This window comes from Sceloporus occidentalis, unplaced genomic scaffold (assembly GCF_023333645.1).
Source record: "Sceloporus occidentalis isolate IW3139 unplaced genomic scaffold, rSceOcc1.0.p SCAF_1, whole genome shotgun sequence".
NCBI classification, from domain to species: Eukaryota; Metazoa; Chordata; class Lepidosauria; order Squamata; family Phrynosomatidae; genus Sceloporus; species Sceloporus occidentalis.
Window position 1 is genome coordinate 219,065,016 of NW_028316981.1, and position 19,051 is coordinate 219,084,066.

The following is a 19,051-nucleotide window of genomic DNA, read 5'->3' on the forward strand; positions in this document are numbered from 1 at the left end:
CTTGGAGGTCTTTAAACAGAGGCTGACTAGCCATCTGTCAATGGGGATGCTTTGATTGAGAGTTCCTGCATGGCAGAATGGGTTTGGACTTGATGGCCCTTGTGGTCTCTTCCAACTCTATGATTCTATTAATTCAGTGCAGCAAGTTTTATATTTCACAATATTCATTGGAGCAGAGACATGATCTATGGAACCGTCTTCCTTCAGTGATTTTGTTTTTTTTTTAAAAAAAGGAACTAAAATGCAACATAACTGTACTTATTAGGACTAATAATACGGAGAAAGGGGAAGGATACAAAATCCTGTTTAAAAATTCTTGCTAATAAAGAATCATTTACAAGAGCAAAGAAATTACTTACCATGAAAAGTTTCTTGTCTGGCTGGAAGGAGGTACAGTAATGTATAGGACTGCTTGAGATCAGCCGCTTCCCTTAAACTTATTTATGGTTTTAGACTACCATCTTGTGGCTAAGAAAAGTAGCTGCAAAAAGAAGAATTCTTTCTGCTTTTCATTTCGATTCCATATCATCATCATGTAGCAAAAAGTATATAACAAAAGGAATATAATTTTTCTGATTTCCCTCCTCCCTTCAGCCCCTTATCTGGTGGCAAAAGGGAATGTATGGTTACCAAGACATCCAGGACAACTAGGCTTTAGAGTATGAAGGATACTCATGTAAAAAAAGCTATCCTATTATTCACGGTTGGAAATATCCGATATCGCAGACTTGTCCCAAAAAATCTTGGATGAAATATTAGAGGGATGAGAGAAATAAAGGAATCTATTGGTCAGCTGTCAGGATGTGAAAAAGTAAACGAGAATGTTGATGTTTTCAAACTGAAAACTGAACTTTAAGAAGGACAGATAGAAAGTTTTGGACCATTTAAATTTATGGGAGCTGAGAGAAAAGTATTCTTACCTAAGACTGAGATCATTTCTGGAGGATGTTAGGAAAATACTAGAGATATTAGAAAATAAATGACCAATACTTCAGCTGGTTTGTTGTTTTTGTTTTGTTGTTGTTGTTATTTGAGAAAGAGAACCAAGAGATGAATTTTGTAACTGACGAGGCTTACAGAGTAAATGCAAGACAAAAAAAAAAGAATCAAAGAATCCTACAGTTAGAAGAGACCACAAGGACCATCCAGTCCAAACCCTCCCATGCAGGAAATCACAATCAAAACATCTTCGACAGATGGCCGTCCAGCCTCTGTTTAAAGACCTACAAAGAAGGAAACTCCACCACACTCTGAGTCAACAACTTCCACTCTCAAACAGCTCTTACTGTCAGGAAGTTCCTCCTAATCTTGAGGTGGAATCTCTGTTCGTGTAATTTGCATCCGTTGCTCTGTGTCTTACTCTCTGAAGCAGCAGAAAACAAGCTTGCTCCATCCTCAGTATGACACCCCTTCTAATACTTAAACAGGGCCATCATATCACCTCTTAACTGTCTCTTTTCCAGGCTAAACATACCCAGCTCCCTGAGTTGTTCTTCATAGGACATGGTTTCAAGGCCCTTATCTTGCCCAAGTGAAAGACTGGCAATGCAGTAGTTGCCAAACTTCCTTATATGGAGCAAGTGGCTAATTTTTGATCATGCATATTACTGGTGAACTGTACTAGCCTAGTCTAATGAACTCAACCCTTTTTTCAGCAATGCTTAAAGAGCAATCCAAATCCACTAGGATATTCCCTCATGCCAACTGATCAAGAGAGAAGACCAAAATCCCAAACTATTTAATGTGCTGCCTCTTTCTCTTTTCCTGACAGTTTTTCTTCTCTTGCCTTGCCAGCTAGTCAATAATCTCTCTCTCTCTCTCTCTCTCTCTATCTATCTATCTATCTATCTCTATCTCTCTCTCTCTCACACACACACACACACACACACACAAATATAATTAAACTAAAACTAATTAGTTGTAGAATATTAGTTAATAGAATATGGCATTTGCAATAGATGTGCTGAAGAAAGTGGGGGGGAAATCCTGACACAGATGGGAACAGGAAAGAGTTGAGCTGGACTTTAAGAAGAAGCATAAAAACTAAATATATTCTAAGGCTAAGGAACAATCGATCTCAGTCTCCATGTCAAGATGAACCTTCCATTTCTCATCCCAAAGACTCATGATTAGAACAGGTTTTTCCTGAAACAGCTGGTCAGAACGTGGAAGAACCTCCATCACTCTTGTTCCAGACAGGGTTTACAGTTGTCTGTCCTGTGGACAATTTGGTAGCTGTGGCCCATTCTGGTCACAATATTTCTGAGAGAAGGATCCTTGAGTCCTCACCTTTGGTTAGAGTGACTGCCTTCCCTACTCCTTCGAAGCAACTTCCATCTCTGAAACGTTCTCCAAACTCCTGGTCCTTGCCAAACTCTCTCACCCTCCCTAGAAGGCAGTGATCCAGCTTGTCACTCCCAATGTAGATCGGCCTTGAGGTCACGTTCCACAACTTGCTCCTGCTTGACCCACTCTAGAGAGTGCTGTCACCATTGGTGATCACATTAGCATCAGCCCAGCATATATACCATGCTGTTGGATGCTCTTGATCCCAGTCATTTGAGTACTCCATATACAGTCCTCTCTCCATTCTTGCGGTCTTGAGACTCGTGTGCCGTGCCTATCCGCGAGAGATGAACAGAGGGGGAAACAAGGGTGCATGTCCGAGGAGCGCACGCACCCACAGTGACATGCCTGTATTCAAGCTAATAGGGTTTGAATATAAGCGAAACTCTGTTTCCGTGGCGGGGTCTGGAATGGATTCCCTGCGAAAAAGGAGGGGTGACTGTATAGCAACTTCTCAGCAACTTCAGAGATGGAAGTTGCTTCGAAGGAGTAGGGAAGGCAGTGGATGATTCCAGGTGACTATGCCTGCTTCTATGAGGATAAGGCAGTACTTTAAGATGCATAGAAGACCTCGACACAGATGTCACAACCTTGTTGCTTCTGCCATTGACACCACTTCTGCAGACGAAGGCTCTCAGTGTACAGGCCAAGAAAAACCACCACCCAAAGAGTGAGAGCAACTCTCTTCTGGGACACAACAAGATACCATTAAGCAAGCCTCAACGTTGAAGCAATCTGTGGCTGTTGAAACTCAGCTTTTGCAATAATTTTCCTTTTTGCCACTGGTACCTCTGGATTTTGACTAAGTCCCTGCATCTAAGTCCTCTCTTACAATGGTGTTCCTGTAGCAAATGACACCTGGTGTGGGTAACTGAGACTTCTGAGGGTGGGACCTCTGGTGGGGTTTCTGTGGGTGGGCTTCCAGAGACAGTGTGCGCTCCCTCTCTCCGAGCCCACTCATCCTTTTCCTGATGAGGAAAAAGACGGGATGGCATGTGGGGAACAGCGCGAGGGAGGAGTTGCACGCGCCTGTGGAGGATGAAGTAGCGCATGTGGGGAGGATGAAGCAATGCACACAGGAAGATGGAACGGTGTGAGGAACGAAGCGGCATGCATGCCAGACGGAGCAGGGTTGGTGGTGCAGGGCGCCTTCTGGGGTGTTACATGGTGCAGACTGCACACACACCTGCAAACCCTCCCAATGACACTACTGCTTTCTTCTCACTCTTGGAGCATGAGACTCATCCTCACCAATGGATGGCATCAAAGTATTTGTAGATGAGATGATAGTGATGGCTACATTTCTTGATATGTCTGTGTCTCAGCCTCAATCTCAGTTCAACAATCCTGTGTTCCATCAGGTTCAGTCATAGGCCACAATCTTTGCTGTTCTACCAATACTACCTTATCTGGCTCAGATATTCACAAGTCCTCGTTGTCACCATCTTCCATTCCTGGTACTTCGACCAAGACAGAGAATCTTTACAGAGTTTAGGACTTGGATATCCCTTGGCTGGGGCAACACCTGAAGCCAGACTCAATAATTGTTGGTTCTGCTCAATCCCAGGCTCTAGCCATCTGCACTCCACCACTGCTGATAAGGGAAGAAGCTTGATTCCTTGTACAGAAAATTCTATTCCTTTGCCCTATTCTGTGAGATTTCCAGTTGTCTGGCTTGCAAGAATACTTATCATCAAATGTTGTTTTTTGCTTTTGAGAAAACTTACCCTCACCCTTGAGAATTTGAGTGTTGAGGACAGAAGAGTTGCATCCATGATTCAGTGTGAGGCTCAGCAGCTGGCTGGCTAGCAGTTCATGAGCTCGAGATACATCATTGATGTGTTTTGAGAGGATGTCTGGTGTGGTCGCACTCCATAGGCATGTGTAGCTATCCTCCTCAGGGCTCTCTGAGCAGGCTTGGTCAGTGAATGAAGACCTGCTATAGTCGGCCCTCCTTATCCATGGATTTTTCATTCACAGATTCAAGCATACACGGCTAGAAAATATTTTTTTTAAAAAGTATAAATTCCAAATGGCAAACCTTGATTTTCCATTTTATATAGGGAACACCATTTTGCTATGTCATTATATTTAATGGGACTTGAGCATCCACGGATTTTGTTATCCACGGGGGATCCTGGTACCAAACACCAGTGGATAACAAGGTCCCAGTGTATTTGATGACGATGGGCTCTTCAACTCCAAAGCTATTCCAATTCTAACTTAGCACACATGCAAAAGTTGCAGTCTATGGTCAGGAATAATAATAATAATAATAATAATAATAATAATAATAATAGTAATAATAATAATTGTGTATAAATTAAAAATGTAAATGTTTGTTTGTTCAAAATCTTAAACCTCCGAAAGTTCTTCACTGATTGCTTTGAAATTTGACACAATGTTCCATTCGACGACACACATGTTTTTATATACATATACCTACTATTATATAAATGTCACACCTGTGACAGGTAAAAATATGTTTTTTTCTGGAAAACAGTGTCGTCTGTTGGATGTAACAGCAACACACACTGTACTAAATATTCAATTGGTGTTTGCAGTCACCATCAACAAAGCTCAGGGCCAGTCTTTACAATTGTGCGGTTTAAATCTAGACACGGATTACTTCCCACATGGACAATTATACGTTACGTGTTCTAGAGTCGGAAAACCACACAATCTCTATATCTACACAGACAATTAAACAACAAAAAATATTGTATACCCACAAACATTGTGAAATTAAATATTTCAAAAACATGCACTTTCTCTTTTCTTTCTTTTCCATTTAACCAGTCTGGGCAACAGCAATGTGTGGCTAGGTACAGCTAATAATAATAATAATAATGTTTTATTTAGGGACGTAACTAGGATTTTAGGAAGGGGGGGGTCCAGACTAAGTGCCACCATTATAATGGGGCTTGGGTGCGGTGGCGCAGCAGCACACACCATTAATTTTTCTCATGGAAGGGGGGGGGGTCCAGACCCCAAGAATCCCCCCCCCCCTTGGCTACATCCCTGTTTTATTTATATCCCACCTACTCTGATTAGGACCGAGGTGGCTTACAGTAAAACAGTCAAAACATAGTAAAATATTAATATACAATAGTCCCAAGTTCTACCCTCCCCCCTTAAAATAACAATTAAATTACAGTTATTTTAAAAATATTTTTAAAAGATTAATTAAAACATATAAACATAAATAAAGTATTGGTTCAACTCTCTTTTTTAGGATACTCCCAGATCCAGGCACTCATGGTATTGGTATGATACAACCTCCAACAGACAGTTCTCTCCATCAAGGTCTTGGTACTATCATACATTCATGCTGCTGTCCTCTGCTGGTCAGAAGCAAGCGTCCTCTGCCCCGTTACAAGCATGGCCAGTCTAAGAAAAGACAAGGTGAAGCATCCAGACACCACCTTTGATTCTACCTTGGACAACAGTTCTGCTGCCACTGTCATCACCAATACTCTCTTTTTCTGCCCTTCAGCAAAACTCCAGTATTCTACCGATGCTAACTTTTCCCTTCCATGATCGGCTTCAGAAATAACATTCTACTTAGGCCTCCATTACTTCAGTCTCTTGGGTCCTTGACATTATCAACAGAGGCAATGCTATTGAATTTGAAGAGTATCCTCCCTACTGGTGTCATGAGACCCATGCACCCTTACACTACACTATTCCAAGAGGTGGATAATCTCTTGTAAAAAAAAGGGCATCAAACTGGTTCTGACCATCCATTATTGCTGAAGTTTCTTCTCTCGGTACTTCCTTGTCACCAATAAGGATGGGGCACTTGACTGAATCTATTTGCTTATTCCTCAACCCAAATTGCACACACACACACACACACCCGTTCTTCCCGCTGGTGTTGTTAATCTGTTTCAACAACCCAGATCCTCCTTTCCTTTCCACACCTCCATCAGAAGATAACAACAACAAAACCATCACATGGCCAGTAATAGTCCTCTCCACAGCCTTTTGCAGAATCTGGAGAGTAATAATAAATCTGTTGAGCTAGAGGCACAGGATGACACAAGGCCAGGTTTTATGGCTCAAAATAGAGGACGTTTTGCAATTCTTCCCGGATCACCAGACATAAGGCCGTCCAGGAAAAGGAGGACCTTTGATCACCTTGCCTAGGGCTGGTTATTCCACAGTTGGGGTGAGATGGCAATTTTTGTTCTGTATAATCAATATCTAGTTCCCTTAAATGAATAATAGAAAGAGGCTCAGAAAGGGTGAACTTAACCATAGTAAAAGTTTGTTGAAGTACGAATTTTAACAAGATGGATAAAAAGGTTGGCGTGACATATTTTGAAGGATAAATGCTGGTGCAGGATGTCTACTTTGAGTCAGAATAATGTATGTTGATAAAGGATTTGCCTGCATGGAATGTGTAGTAGACTACTGAGTGCAAGGCCAGGGTTGATGTGTGATATTTGGTGAGAGGCCTTTGATAAGAGAAAAGCTTGGAATGTGGCATACAGGGACGTAGCTTGGATTTTAGGAAGGGGAGGTCCAGACTAAGTGCCACCATTATAATGGGGCTTGGGTGCAGCGGCATAGCAGCACACACCATTCATTTTTCTAATGGAAGGGGGGGTCCGGACCCCAAGAACCCCCCCCCCTTGGCTACGTCCTTGTGGCATAGGTTGCTAATGCATAAGTAATGAGACTTTGATGTATTCAGAATTCTTTGTCCTGATTGAATGAATTTTTGTATGTTTAAAACCGTTTACATCCAACAGAATTTTGTCACAGAAAGTTGTTGTTAAGATGTCTATAAAAAGGAGGACTTTACTTTGATTCTTTATCTTAGGGGTTAATTAGGATCCAGATCCTAAACTGAAATCTTGCTAGCAAAATGAATTGTTTTCTTTACTAAACTAGGTCTTCTTTGCTTGTTTGCTGTTCCGTTCAGGAACCCATCATTTAAATTGGTTTATTAATATTGATTTCTGTAACAGGGGTGCCACAGGCAAGAAAGCCATTTCTCATGTTGTTCCATGATGTACAGTATTGCCCTCAGTGATGGGATACAGTGGGAAAATCCCTCTGGACCTTAGTCCTCAGATGAATATCTACAGAGAGGGGTTTCCTCAAGTTTTGCACTCGCAAGCCATTTAGGGGGTTGAAAAGTCATCACACACACCTTGAATTCAGACCAGAGGTTTACTGGCATCCAATGCAATTACTTTACAACCAGTGTTGTATGTTACAACATATATAACATAACTTTTATGTAGCTGCTGCCTTTTGCATTAGTTGATGCTTTTGAGTCCTCTGCTTAACTGGAATTTCCTCCTAAGGGAGGTCAGGCCAGCTCCATCCCTTCTGAATTTCCAGCAGGCAGTTAAGACAGTTATTTCTCCTGGCCTTCATTCTTTAAAATTAGAAGTGGTGCTATATTGGGGGGAAATGTGGACGACTGGTTTGAAAGGCTTATTATCCTATAATATGAGAGAAGAAATTTGTAAGATGTTCTGTCAATGGTATTTGGCACCAGCAAGATAATCTAAGCAATATAAAGGCACTAAAAATAAATGCTGGATATGTGGGGCACAAGAAGGGACTTTTTATCACATGTAGCAGTCTTGTGATAAAGCAAAAAACAAACATAAAACATGATTGGAGACAGATACAAGAATTAACGCAACCTATTTTAAAATGTAAACTTGATTTTAGACAACAGTTGTTTTTGATGCAGTACAGTATATGGTTTTTGAGGCAAGACTGTTGTATGCCCAGAATTGGGAAACAGACTTTTTGCCTACAGGAGAGGATTGAGTTATCAAAGTGTTAGATTTGGCAGAGATGGATAAATTGGCACTGCTGAATTGTTTGATAACTAAAAGACTGGGAAATATTTTTACCTATATGAAGAAGAAACAAGGGAAGACTTTAGTTGCAGGTTTTGAGGCTTGAAGCAATTGTATTCAGATTTTTAGGCCAGAAATGAAATAAAAATGTGTTAATATTATTGAGAAATTTAAGATATTGAGCATTTATATTTCTAAGCTTGGCAAGTGGGAAATCAGTTTTAATTGGTGTCAAATATGTGAATTGGAGTTTACATTGATATGTGGGTGGTATGAGATGTAGTTTTAAGGGGGAAGGGGAAGGAGAGGGGAAACGGAGAGGTGGGAAGTAGTTTATTTTGATTTAGGGATATATTGTTGATCAGAATATGATATGTTTTTGTGTGCATTTGAGTGTTTTTGTTGTGTCTGATATATGTTTTAAAACCTAATAAAATTAATTAAAAATTAGAGTGGTGCTGTGGCCGTTTTAATTGTCTGTGGCTTTAAATAAATTTTAAGGGTTGGGTCTTGCCTTTTAAAAAGGTTTTCATTTATCTGTTTAATGTTGTAAATGTTTTTATTAATTGTACATCACCTCGGGAGCTCTGTTGCATTGATATTCAGTACTACATTCAATGAGTAAGATCTTCAAGGGTAGTCCAGGTTACCAGTAGATGAACTATAATTATTATTCTGTTTATTACTTTTGTAGGAGAGGCTGCAGCTGCTGAACCAGTTGAAACTGGCCTTAAGCCCTCCCTGCAGTGTAGCCCACCTGGGCCTCAAGTCACCAAAATGGGTCCAAGTGTATTCTGCAGCCACTCAGCTGCTCCTTTAAGGGTAGTGCCCTCCCAGTGAGCCCAGGCCAGTTGTGCAGCTGCAAGACCCAAGAGCCACCAGATCCCAGCATTTATGGTGCTGGCCTTCCTCTAGTCTGTTATAGCATCCATTGCAGGGTCTGTCACCTGCATAGTGCCACCCAAGTGCAATGCCAGAGAAAAGCAGAACTGAATGTTTCTAGCATACTGATGACACCTAGCCCCCAAACCCTTACTGACTCCAACAGGAGCTTCAGATAGACATTAAACAGCATGTGGATTGAAATGGAAACCCAAGGCACCCAACAGATAGAACACCAGACTCCATGATAACTGTGCTGTCAGGTTTTGCATGAACACTAGATAGAGAGAAAAAAGTAGGTTGGGGCATTTAGATTTTGAAATGACACTTGCATTTTCCATTTATTATCATCCGAGGACTAAAGATTTGAAACTGTGTGTAGGACAGATTGGACCAAAGATCTGGGTTTTCAAGTGCATCCTGACTGTCTGTTTAATTCAAGCTGATATAACTTCATAATCATAAAGGTGTGTTTAATCCAACAATGCCTGCCTGATTTTAATGTGATTAACATTTAAATAAATGTGCATTATTACTTTATTTGCTGGCCAACCCTTTTAATAAGCTGCATTGAAATTGGGGCCACTTTATTCTAAAACTGTCACTTACTTAAGAATTTCCCCCCCAAGATGTGTAGGAGAGGGAGGACCTGGTGCAGGAGCACCTGGGGCAGACAGTCTTCCCTAGACCTCCTCCTCAGCTTCCCTGGGACAAAACCCTCAAGGGTAACCCATGAGCTTGGTTGCTCCCTGGCCAGCCAGCTGTTGGAAGGGAAACCCAAGGGTCCACCCCGTCCCATTACTTGACTTAAAGTAGGGACGGAACCTTTGAGCCCGACCTAAGGACACTCTCCTTCCCCACCCTTCATGTCGCATGACCTGTAGGGGCAGATCCAGAGGCCCCGCTAAACCCAAAAGGCACCATTGGTGTTCATCAAACTCCTCATCTGTCACCCCACAACAACCTGCCAGGTAATGACCTACTTAAGACTCCACCCTTTGCCAATTATCCAACTCCGCAGTGAGTGAATAGTGTGGGGTAGCAAAAACATCGGTGGAAAGGGGGGAAATCCCTATCCAGCCCCAAAGCGACCAGTAAGCCCACACAAGAGGTGGGAGGGTAGGTCAAAAGCTGGAGAGGAAGAGGAATGGGTGATAAGAGCTAAAAAAAAGGCTTTGGCTCTCCCCCCCCCCCCCCCCGCATGGCCTTCATTTGCTCTCTTCAGCAAACACCTCTCCCCAGGTAAAGGCTGCATGGTGCAGTGCGAGGACCAAACTGGAGAAAAGTAGTATCACATTCCTTGTGTGTTTTATTATCTAGCATCAGGTACATTCTTGAAATGCGCTAGAATAGAAGAAGGGCATGATAAGAAATTTTGGCTAATGGTTTTAGATTTCAATTTTGCTGTCCCTGGTATTTGGTGTGCCCTTGAGATAGGTTTAAAAACTCCATTTAGGCCCCATTCCCACTGGCTTATAACGCGGATCAAGACTCGAATTATGGGGGCATCATTCCCATTTGAGCGTGCATTCGATCCTCATTGCGCTGATTTCGTTCCCATTGGAATTTGGATCTGATCCCCATGTAATCGATTTTTCCAGGAAAAACCCTGGCGGATAAATCGGATAAATTTGACTGTACTTTTCTGGAGGTTTTTCTTGCACCTCCTGAGTCTGATTCGGGGCAAATGAATGGGAATGACATGGGTGTCCGATTCGGGAATTTGGGGATGGGAGGAGCAGTGATCAAGGGGGCTGGCCTGGGGGTGTCACCCACTTGTTCTCTTTCTTGCATTGTCGGCACCATTTTCGCCCGTTTACATAGCCTTTCCCATGGTGGAGTGGGAAGCAGGGTAAGACAATCGCATGTGTAGACAAATTTATTTATTTTTTAAATTAAACTTTCGATAGTCTAGGCGTTCTGTCACATGTCTAAACATAGCAAATTGCTACATTGACCTCCAAATGCAGTAGACACATTATGCCCCCCTGCAACCTCCCCCCTGCTGCTCCACATTCATAGACCGGCGTGTGAGGAGAGCCATTGAACACCATTTTTAACAATTTTTTTTCCTTTTTTTACATGCCTGCTCGATCGTCCCCAGACAGCCCAGGGAGCAATGCGGGAGGCAAAGGGACTTGGGGGGATAGAGGCTCCTTCTCCCTTTCCCAGAGGGACTCTGGGAAGACACAGCAGAGCCTGGAAGGCAAAGGGACTTGGGGGAATAGAGCACTTGATTGGCTGTGACATCAAGCACCTAGCGCTTGATTGACAGCTGCTTTTTAAAAAGAAGTTCCAGAAGGGCAATGGGAACGGGGAGCAAAAAAGTCCGCTTCAAATTACAACCGAGAAAATTTCAATGGGAATGAGAACATGGGTCAAAAAACCCCAAGTCCATTTGCACCCTTTCGTAATGGGAATGAGGGACCAGATTCGAATACGACTCAGGGGAAAAATCCGAGTCAGAATCGCAACAATATAAGCCGCTTTTTTTGCCCGATGGGAATGAGGGCTTACATAAAGAAGGAGAAGGCAAAGAAGAAACAAACTGTTTAACCTTTATTATTTAACAGGTTGTATTTTGCTGAGAAATACATTTTACTAATAATTTAATGAAGTAATAATTTGCCATTGTTTTGCAGCCATTAGACCTTTATTCTGCAATGTTTTGTAATCTGTGGTACATTGCTAAGACTTTTTAATTTTACTAACATTAAGATTTAATCTTATTTTTCTTATTTTCCTAACTAATGCATGAGTTACCAGAATAACAGAAATGTTTACTGCATTTTCTTAACTTCATGTATACAATGAAAATTATTTCTTCAATAGTCTGGTGGGAAAGACTAGCTGCATGCAAATATAATCACTATGAACATGAAAAGTACATTAAAGGAGAAGGAAGAAATACCATTACACTTTTAAAATATAGCTAAAATGCTTGCTTGTTTGTTTGGAACAGGAAAATTGGACTCCCAGTATTGCCTTTGTTGTTGGGAGCCAAGCTGAGGATGAACTCCACATGAAGGCTCTGTCACTTGCTGTGAAGGTGCCGCAGAGGAGGCTTTTCAGTGTGGTGTCCTGGGAAGGAATATTAGCGCAGGTATTTTGTCTCTCTAATTGTGATTCGAACCTGGAACTGAAACTGAGGGTCACCTTAGTCAGAAGAACTCTAGTCCCTATTGCTACATGTCTTCAGGAATATGCTGTTGCAAAGGAACTGGGTAGGAGCAGAATACAGTTTTGGTCTTAGAGCAGGGGTAGGCAACCTGCGGCCCGCGGGCCGGATGCGGCCCGCCAAGGCCTTGAGACTGGCCCCAGCCCGGTCCTGCCTCCGATTGCCGCTGGGGCCTTTGGCCTCTTGCGCGAGGGCGTGGGGCTTTTGGCCTATCAGGAGGAGGCAGGCAAGGGGGGCAAGCAGCGGGCAAGGGGGACAATTGTCTATAGAAGCCTCAGAAACATGTATTTATCTTAACTTTTTTTAAAAAATCAGCAAATTTTTTCACGTGTCCTCCATTTTTTAAATAAAAGTGTCCTCCATTTGAAAATGTTGTCCATTTGTCCCGGTTTATTTATGTATTTAATTTTTTAAAAAATTATTTAATTATTTATTTTTTGGCTTCGGCCCCCCAGTTGTCTGAGGGACAGCAACCTGGCCCCCGGCTCAAAAAGGTTGCCTACCCCTGTCTTAGAGGCAGAATTTAAGAGCTGGAGCAGGTTTGGGCAACCGTCAGGGATTACGAAGCCACATTAGCTCTCCAGATCGCTTTATGACAGTCCTTCATCTTGGTACTGAAGACGTTTGGGGACTAATACTCCTTTTTTTTAAATTCTTTATTGTATATAAAAACAACAACAACATATACACACCAGATATAAACACACACACATGAAACAGAGACAGAAGTCAGGCAAAGACGTAAATTAAAATGGCTTCCAAACTCCAAAGCAGTCGTCGTTTGTAATATTTGGGTAGTCCTTTAAAGCAGCGGTTCCCAACCTTTGTTGGGCCACGACCCCCTTTGGGGACGAAAGTCCCACCCGCGGCCTCCCTGATGGGTTGGGAGACCGGGAAGGGGCAGGACTTTCGGCCGCCTACAAGCCCCAGAGGGCTTTGCGACCGGAAGTCCTGCCTCTTCCCGACCTCCCAACCAATTAGGGAGGCCGCCAAGGGAAAGGGGTGGGATCTCCGGTCGCAAAGCCCGCTGGGGCTTGCAGTCCCGTCCCCTTCTCCCCGCGGTTGCTTGGCACCCGCCGGAAGGAAGGGAGAGGAGGAGGCGGCCCCCCGTCCCTTCCTCCCCGTGGGTGCCTGCACCCGCGGGAAGGAAGGGAGAGGAGGAGGCAGCCCCCCCCCTGTCCCTTCCTCCCCGTGGTTGCCTGCACCCGCGGGAAGGAAGGGAGAGGAGGAGGCGGCCCCCTCTCCCTTCCTCCCCGTGGGTGCCTGCACCCGCAGGAAGGAAGGGAGAGGAGGAGGAGGCCCACCGTTCCTTCCTCCCCGCGGGTGCCTGAACCCGCGGGAAGGAAGGGAGAGGAGGAGGCGGCCCCCCGTCCCTTCCTCCCCGTGGCTGCCTTCACCCGCGAAAAGGAAGGGAGAGGAGGAGGCGACCCCCCGTCCCTTCCTCCCCGTGGTCTGAAATGTTTTACCTCCAACACCTCCTTACTTTCTTTTGGAATCAGTACTATATCAGCTGTCTTCCAGGAGTCAGGCATTCTCTTTTGTGAGATTCTATTCATGATTTCTACTAGAGGTTTAATCAGTTATTTCTGTAAACTTTTATAATATATTAGGCCATCCAGCACTGGCACTCTAGATGTTTTGGTTTTACTCATTGCTTTGAGCATCTCCGTAATCATTATTGGTTTATTAAGTTCATTTCTTTGTTCCTCATCGATCTTGGCAACATCTTGCCTCTCCAAAAATTCCTGTATTTTCTCCTGGGGAACGTATGCTTCTTTGTATAGATTTGTGAAATATCTATATAGACATTCTTTCATATATTTTTGACTGGAGTAGGTCTTATCACCTTCTTTAATACTTGAAAAAATTTGTTTCTCCTTTTCTTTTTTCAGTTTCCATACTAACCATTTGCCAGATTTGTTAGCATTCTCGAAATGATTTTGTTTGGTGTATCTTAATTTTTTTCTCCTGGTCCTGTATCAGCCATGTAGATATTTCCTTCTGAATGTTTTTAATCTGTTGCTGGATTTTTTTGTTTTGGAGGCTTTCTTTAAGTAGTTATTCCTTATCTTTTAACCTTTCCTGTAATTCCTTCCAACTCTTTTCTCTATTTTTCTTCCTTTCAAAAGCTTGTTTCAAAAAGACACCCCTCATTACAGCCTTGCTTGTATCCCAGACTATCTCTGGGCTGACCTCCCCATTCGAATCTTCTTCAAAAAAGAAGCTAAGTGGGGTTTTTTTCAGTGGGGGGGGGGGTTGTTTGTTTTTTGCTTTCTCTAGGATTTTTTCATCTCTTAGTAAAGTCTCATCTAATCTCCATATCAGTTCCTTAGATTTATTTTTCAAAGACAGTAAAATTGGGTTGCGGTCCGATAGGATTTTTGGTAGAGTCTCAACTGTTTCTACCATTGTACTAATAGCTGGGGAAGTCAGAAACATATCTATTCTCAATCAAGATTGATGGGTATTTGAAAAAAACGTAAATTCCTTAGACAAACCATATTTAATTCTCCACGTATCCTCTAACGTAAGGGATTCTTTTAGTTCAAAAAAAGATTTTGGTAATCTCCCCTGCTTTAAATATATTAGTTGTCTGCATTTCTGTCTTTTTGGGGTCTATCACCCCTTCCTGAAGACTTTTGGGGACTAATATTCCTAAAGGCCTTACACCAAAGAACACGGTTGGAACCAGTTGAACTCTGATTTCAATTTGTCAGCCATCTGCAACTCAACGTCTGCTATTGCTGTAAGGTTCTGTAACTTCTGTGTTACCTACAGATAATAATAATAATAATAATAATAATAATAATAGGATTTATTTATATACTGCCCAATCACTGGGAATGTGGGCGGCTTACAACAGAGGGGATAATAGACGGTTCCCTGCCCACAGGCTTACAATCTAAAAGACACGACACAAAAGGAGAAGGGAATGGTGAGGGGGGAAGGGGATCAGGTCCAGCATTCTTCTCTCCCTCTGAGGCCTGGACCAAGGCAGATGGACTGGAGGGAGGGCTCTTCTTCTTCAGGCTAGCCCTGATGGAACTGGGTATGATGGTATGTTGTCATGAATACAGAAGAGTTGTTTCATATGGCAAAATTTTTCATCATGGAGATCAAATTATATGAATCATTCCTTGCTGAATATGTATAGGTTTCAAACTGGTGAAATACTCTATATCAATGGTCCCCAAACTGTACTCTTTAAGAGATTTTGGACTTCAGCTCCCAGAACCCTCAGCCATGTTAGCCAATAGTCTGTGATTCTGGGAGCTGAAGTCCAAAATCCCTTAAAGGGCACAGTTTAGGGACCACTGCTCTATATGAAACTAATGCTCATATTGTTGGAAGATATCTACTTGAGCATGCTAATCATCTTCTCAGAGCTCTAAATTTTTTTTCATGGTTTGATTCACTACACGCACACACAAATTATATCTTAGTGTGATCTGTATCACCACATTTTAAAAAAATGAATTCTTCAGTTTATGTAAATTTTGTGAATTTCTCTTATTTTGTTTAATTTATTTGGCTGTTTTTCTGCCACTGAGTAATTGTTCTTAATTCAGTGGAGTTGGTTGCCTGTTGACTTATGGTAACCTCATGAATTCCATAAGGTTTTCTTAGGCAAGGAATACTCAAGAGTGGTTTGCCAATTCCTTCCTCTTAAATAAAGCCCACAGCACTGGTATTTGTTTGCAGTCTCTCATCCCACTACTAACCAGAACTGACCTTACTTAGCTTCCAAGATCAGACAGGATCTCATGCCTTTAGGCAATTGCATGGTAATACTTATAAGATTAACATTAACATTGATGATAGGATTAATATAGTTATAATTACCTGTTAATCCTATTGTTTCTTTAAAAACAAATGAAGTGTGCTTAATGTAATTATTAATTTAATGAATGAACAGTTCTTGTGATGTACCTCTCCTTTCTTTAGCAAGTTAGCATGTTAGTCACCCATATATGTGATGCATAGATATCATGAAGACTGCTTATGTGTAATTATGGTTCTTTGAGTTGTCATCTGTGCAGTCAACATGCCCCACCTTCTTTCTCTATTGTAAATTCTCTTCCTTGATGCCAGCCTTGATGTATTAGTAGTTGTTTAGAAGTATGATATGCATGAGAACCACATCCTTTGAGTATGGAAAGATTGTCAGGAGCCTTTGTGCAGGCACACCACTCATATGTGTCACTGCACAGATGGCCAATTGAAGAGTTATAGGTAAGCAATTTATTCATACTCATTCATCCCTGTTCCTCGATATGCACTTTGTAAACCACTTCTGAAACACAGGGGAACAATATATTATATATCATGGCAGCCTGCTGTTCAAAGAGAAAAAAAAACAAAAATGGGGAAACTAATGTATTTCAAATTAAAGACATCTGAATATTAAACCCAATATAAACAATGAATCCAGGAAATGATTTCCATTAGATTAGTTTGTTTCCTTGTATTCATGCAGATCATAGAAGCTGGAGATGTAAAAGCAAAGAAGATCAAAGAAAAAGAAACACCCTTGTATTATGAAGTAAGTGAAAGCATTTTCTATTACCATTGCTCACATGGTTTGTTCCAGCTTTCTCTGGAATAGATGCTGTCATTCCGTGAACTTTGTTTTAATATGTCCTTTGATCTCCGTCTTGACTGCAGTTGTTTCCTTTGATTGGGTGGAGGAACTGCAGCCGAAAGATCTGTTCTTTACCTTGGATCTAATGGACGGCTTCCTGAACTGGCACAAAGGACAGAAAAACTGTCCTTGTATGAAGAAAGTGTCTGGAAACCATGCCCATTGGAAAAGACTTAGGGAGCTGGGAATGTTTAGCCTGGAGAAGAGAAGGGGTGATATGATAATCCTGTTTAAATATTTGAAGGGATTTCATATTAAGGAGGGGTCAAGCTTGTTTTCTGCTGCTCCAGAGAATAGGACACGGAGCAATGGATGCAAACTGCAGGAAAAGAGATTCCACCTAAACATTAGAAAGAACTTCCTGACTGTAAAGGCTGTTCAACGGTGGAACAGACTCCCTCGGAGAGTGGTGGAGTCTCCTTCTTTGGAGGGTTTGGAAAAGAGGCTGGATAGGGATGCTTTGATTTTGAGTTCCTGCATGGCAAGAAGTTGGCCTGGATGGCCCTTGTGGTTTCTTCCATCTCTATGTTTCTATGAACCTTTTGAATTCTCTTCCAGTCTTCCATTGTGTTAGTCACCCCTCCCAGTTTTGTATCATTTGCAAACTTATTAAGGAATCTCTCCAGCTGATCGCTTAAGTCATTGATTAAAAACATGGAAGAGTAATGGCCCTGGGTCAGTAAGTTGAGGCACTTGGCTTGAGATTACCTGTGGGAGACAGCCAAGGTGTTGCAAAGGACAGACAGAATTAAATTCAGGGCCCCCTAATATCTGACAATGGGCCAGTGCTTTGTTGACACCATAGGTACACCAGAATATATTAATTTATTATCAATACATTATTTCTTTATTATAAATTAATAAATTATTATTATTATTATTATTATTATTATTATTATTATTTTATATATGAAAAGAAAATTCCAATTACAGATTCTGTACCCAGTAATTTTGATGCCCAATTGAATTTTGAGATGCCAGAAAAAAAATAGGAAAGTGACATGGACTTCACCTCTTGAAGCTCCAAATGGCTTATTTTGGTATGAGATTTAAAATCTTGAATTTGGGGGTAATATGAGGATTTTTCAGAAATGTTCTACTGCCAGGATGCCTCTTCTTATCACTACTCCAAGTCTAAAACCCAAGGTTTAGGGGAAGATTGGGGGAAATGCCCCTTATATTTTCACATTGGCAGGAGCCCTTTTAGGGTCTGGAAAATCTATTAAAATATTTGGTTGATTTTTTTTAACTTATAGTTAAATAAGTGCTTAAAAGCTCGATCATTCTGTTTCTCTTTTCAGGTACTAGAAGCAGCAAAAAACATTATGGATGCTGGGGAACAGCTTCCTATAACTCTGATTGGAAAGTTAATTAAATATCAGATGCTTTGCCTCAAACAGAAAGACATGCAGAGAAGAGATGCTGAAAAGAAGGTATATTAGACAGCAGTCCTATACACACTTACTTGAAAATAACTTCCACTGAATTCAGTGGCAGTTTTTTTATGACACACATGTACAGTATTGTATTATTTGTCAAATATAAGGAAAAATATTTCAGAAGCATATATCCTAGATTACGTCATCTGTATTTTTGCTGGATATTTGTTGTTGTCTCCCTCCAAGTAATTCCTGACTTTATGGTCACCCTAAAGCCAGTGTGGAGTAATGGTTTGAATATTGAACTACAACTCTGGAGACTTGGGTTTGATTCCCAGCTCAGCCATGAAACCCACTGAGTGATGTTGGGCAAGTCACATGCTCTCACCCACAGGAGAAGGCAGTGGCACACTGCCTCTGAACAAATCTTGCTAAGGAATCAGAAATGACTTGAAGTCACACAACAACCACAACAAGAACAAAGCAAACCAATCACAGTGTTCTTGGCAAGATTTGTTCAGTAAGGGTTTGTCCTTGCTTTCCTCTGAGGATGAGAGAGTGTGACTTTGCCAGGGCTGAGTTGTGGTGATTTTGGGGTTACTCCTTGTCCTACTCCAGAATAAGATACTTTTTCTTAATGTTACTTCTATTCCTATTATATTTCTCAATAAAAAATAAAAAATGATATTTGCATGTACAATATAATAACAGGAACAGGGAGTAACAAATATATTTTGTTACTCCTTATTCCTACTCATACTCCTGTAAAAACCTCTTAATCTTTTACTCCTTACTC

General features: G+C 41.6%; 1 protein-coding gene across 2 annotated transcripts in view; it reads left to right on the plus strand.

Annotated features, from left to right (window-relative positions):
• SPAG17 (sperm associated antigen 17) overlaps positions 1–19,051 on the plus strand; it is a 169,525-nt gene that overhangs the window by 1,931 nt on the left and 148,543 nt on the right. For both annotated transcript variants that reach the window (XR_016275138.1, XM_089488980.1), the window contains exons 2-4: positions 12,019–12,159; positions 16,712–16,777; positions 18,178–18,309. Coding sequence is in view for 1 of the 2 variants with exons in the window: in XM_089488980.1 (XP_089345106.1) it covers positions 12,019–12,159; positions 16,712–16,777; positions 18,178–18,309 (339 nt within the window). In the remaining variant the exon portion in view is untranslated. The remainder of the gene's footprint in view (positions 1–12,018; positions 12,160–16,711; positions 16,778–18,177; positions 18,310–19,051) is intronic.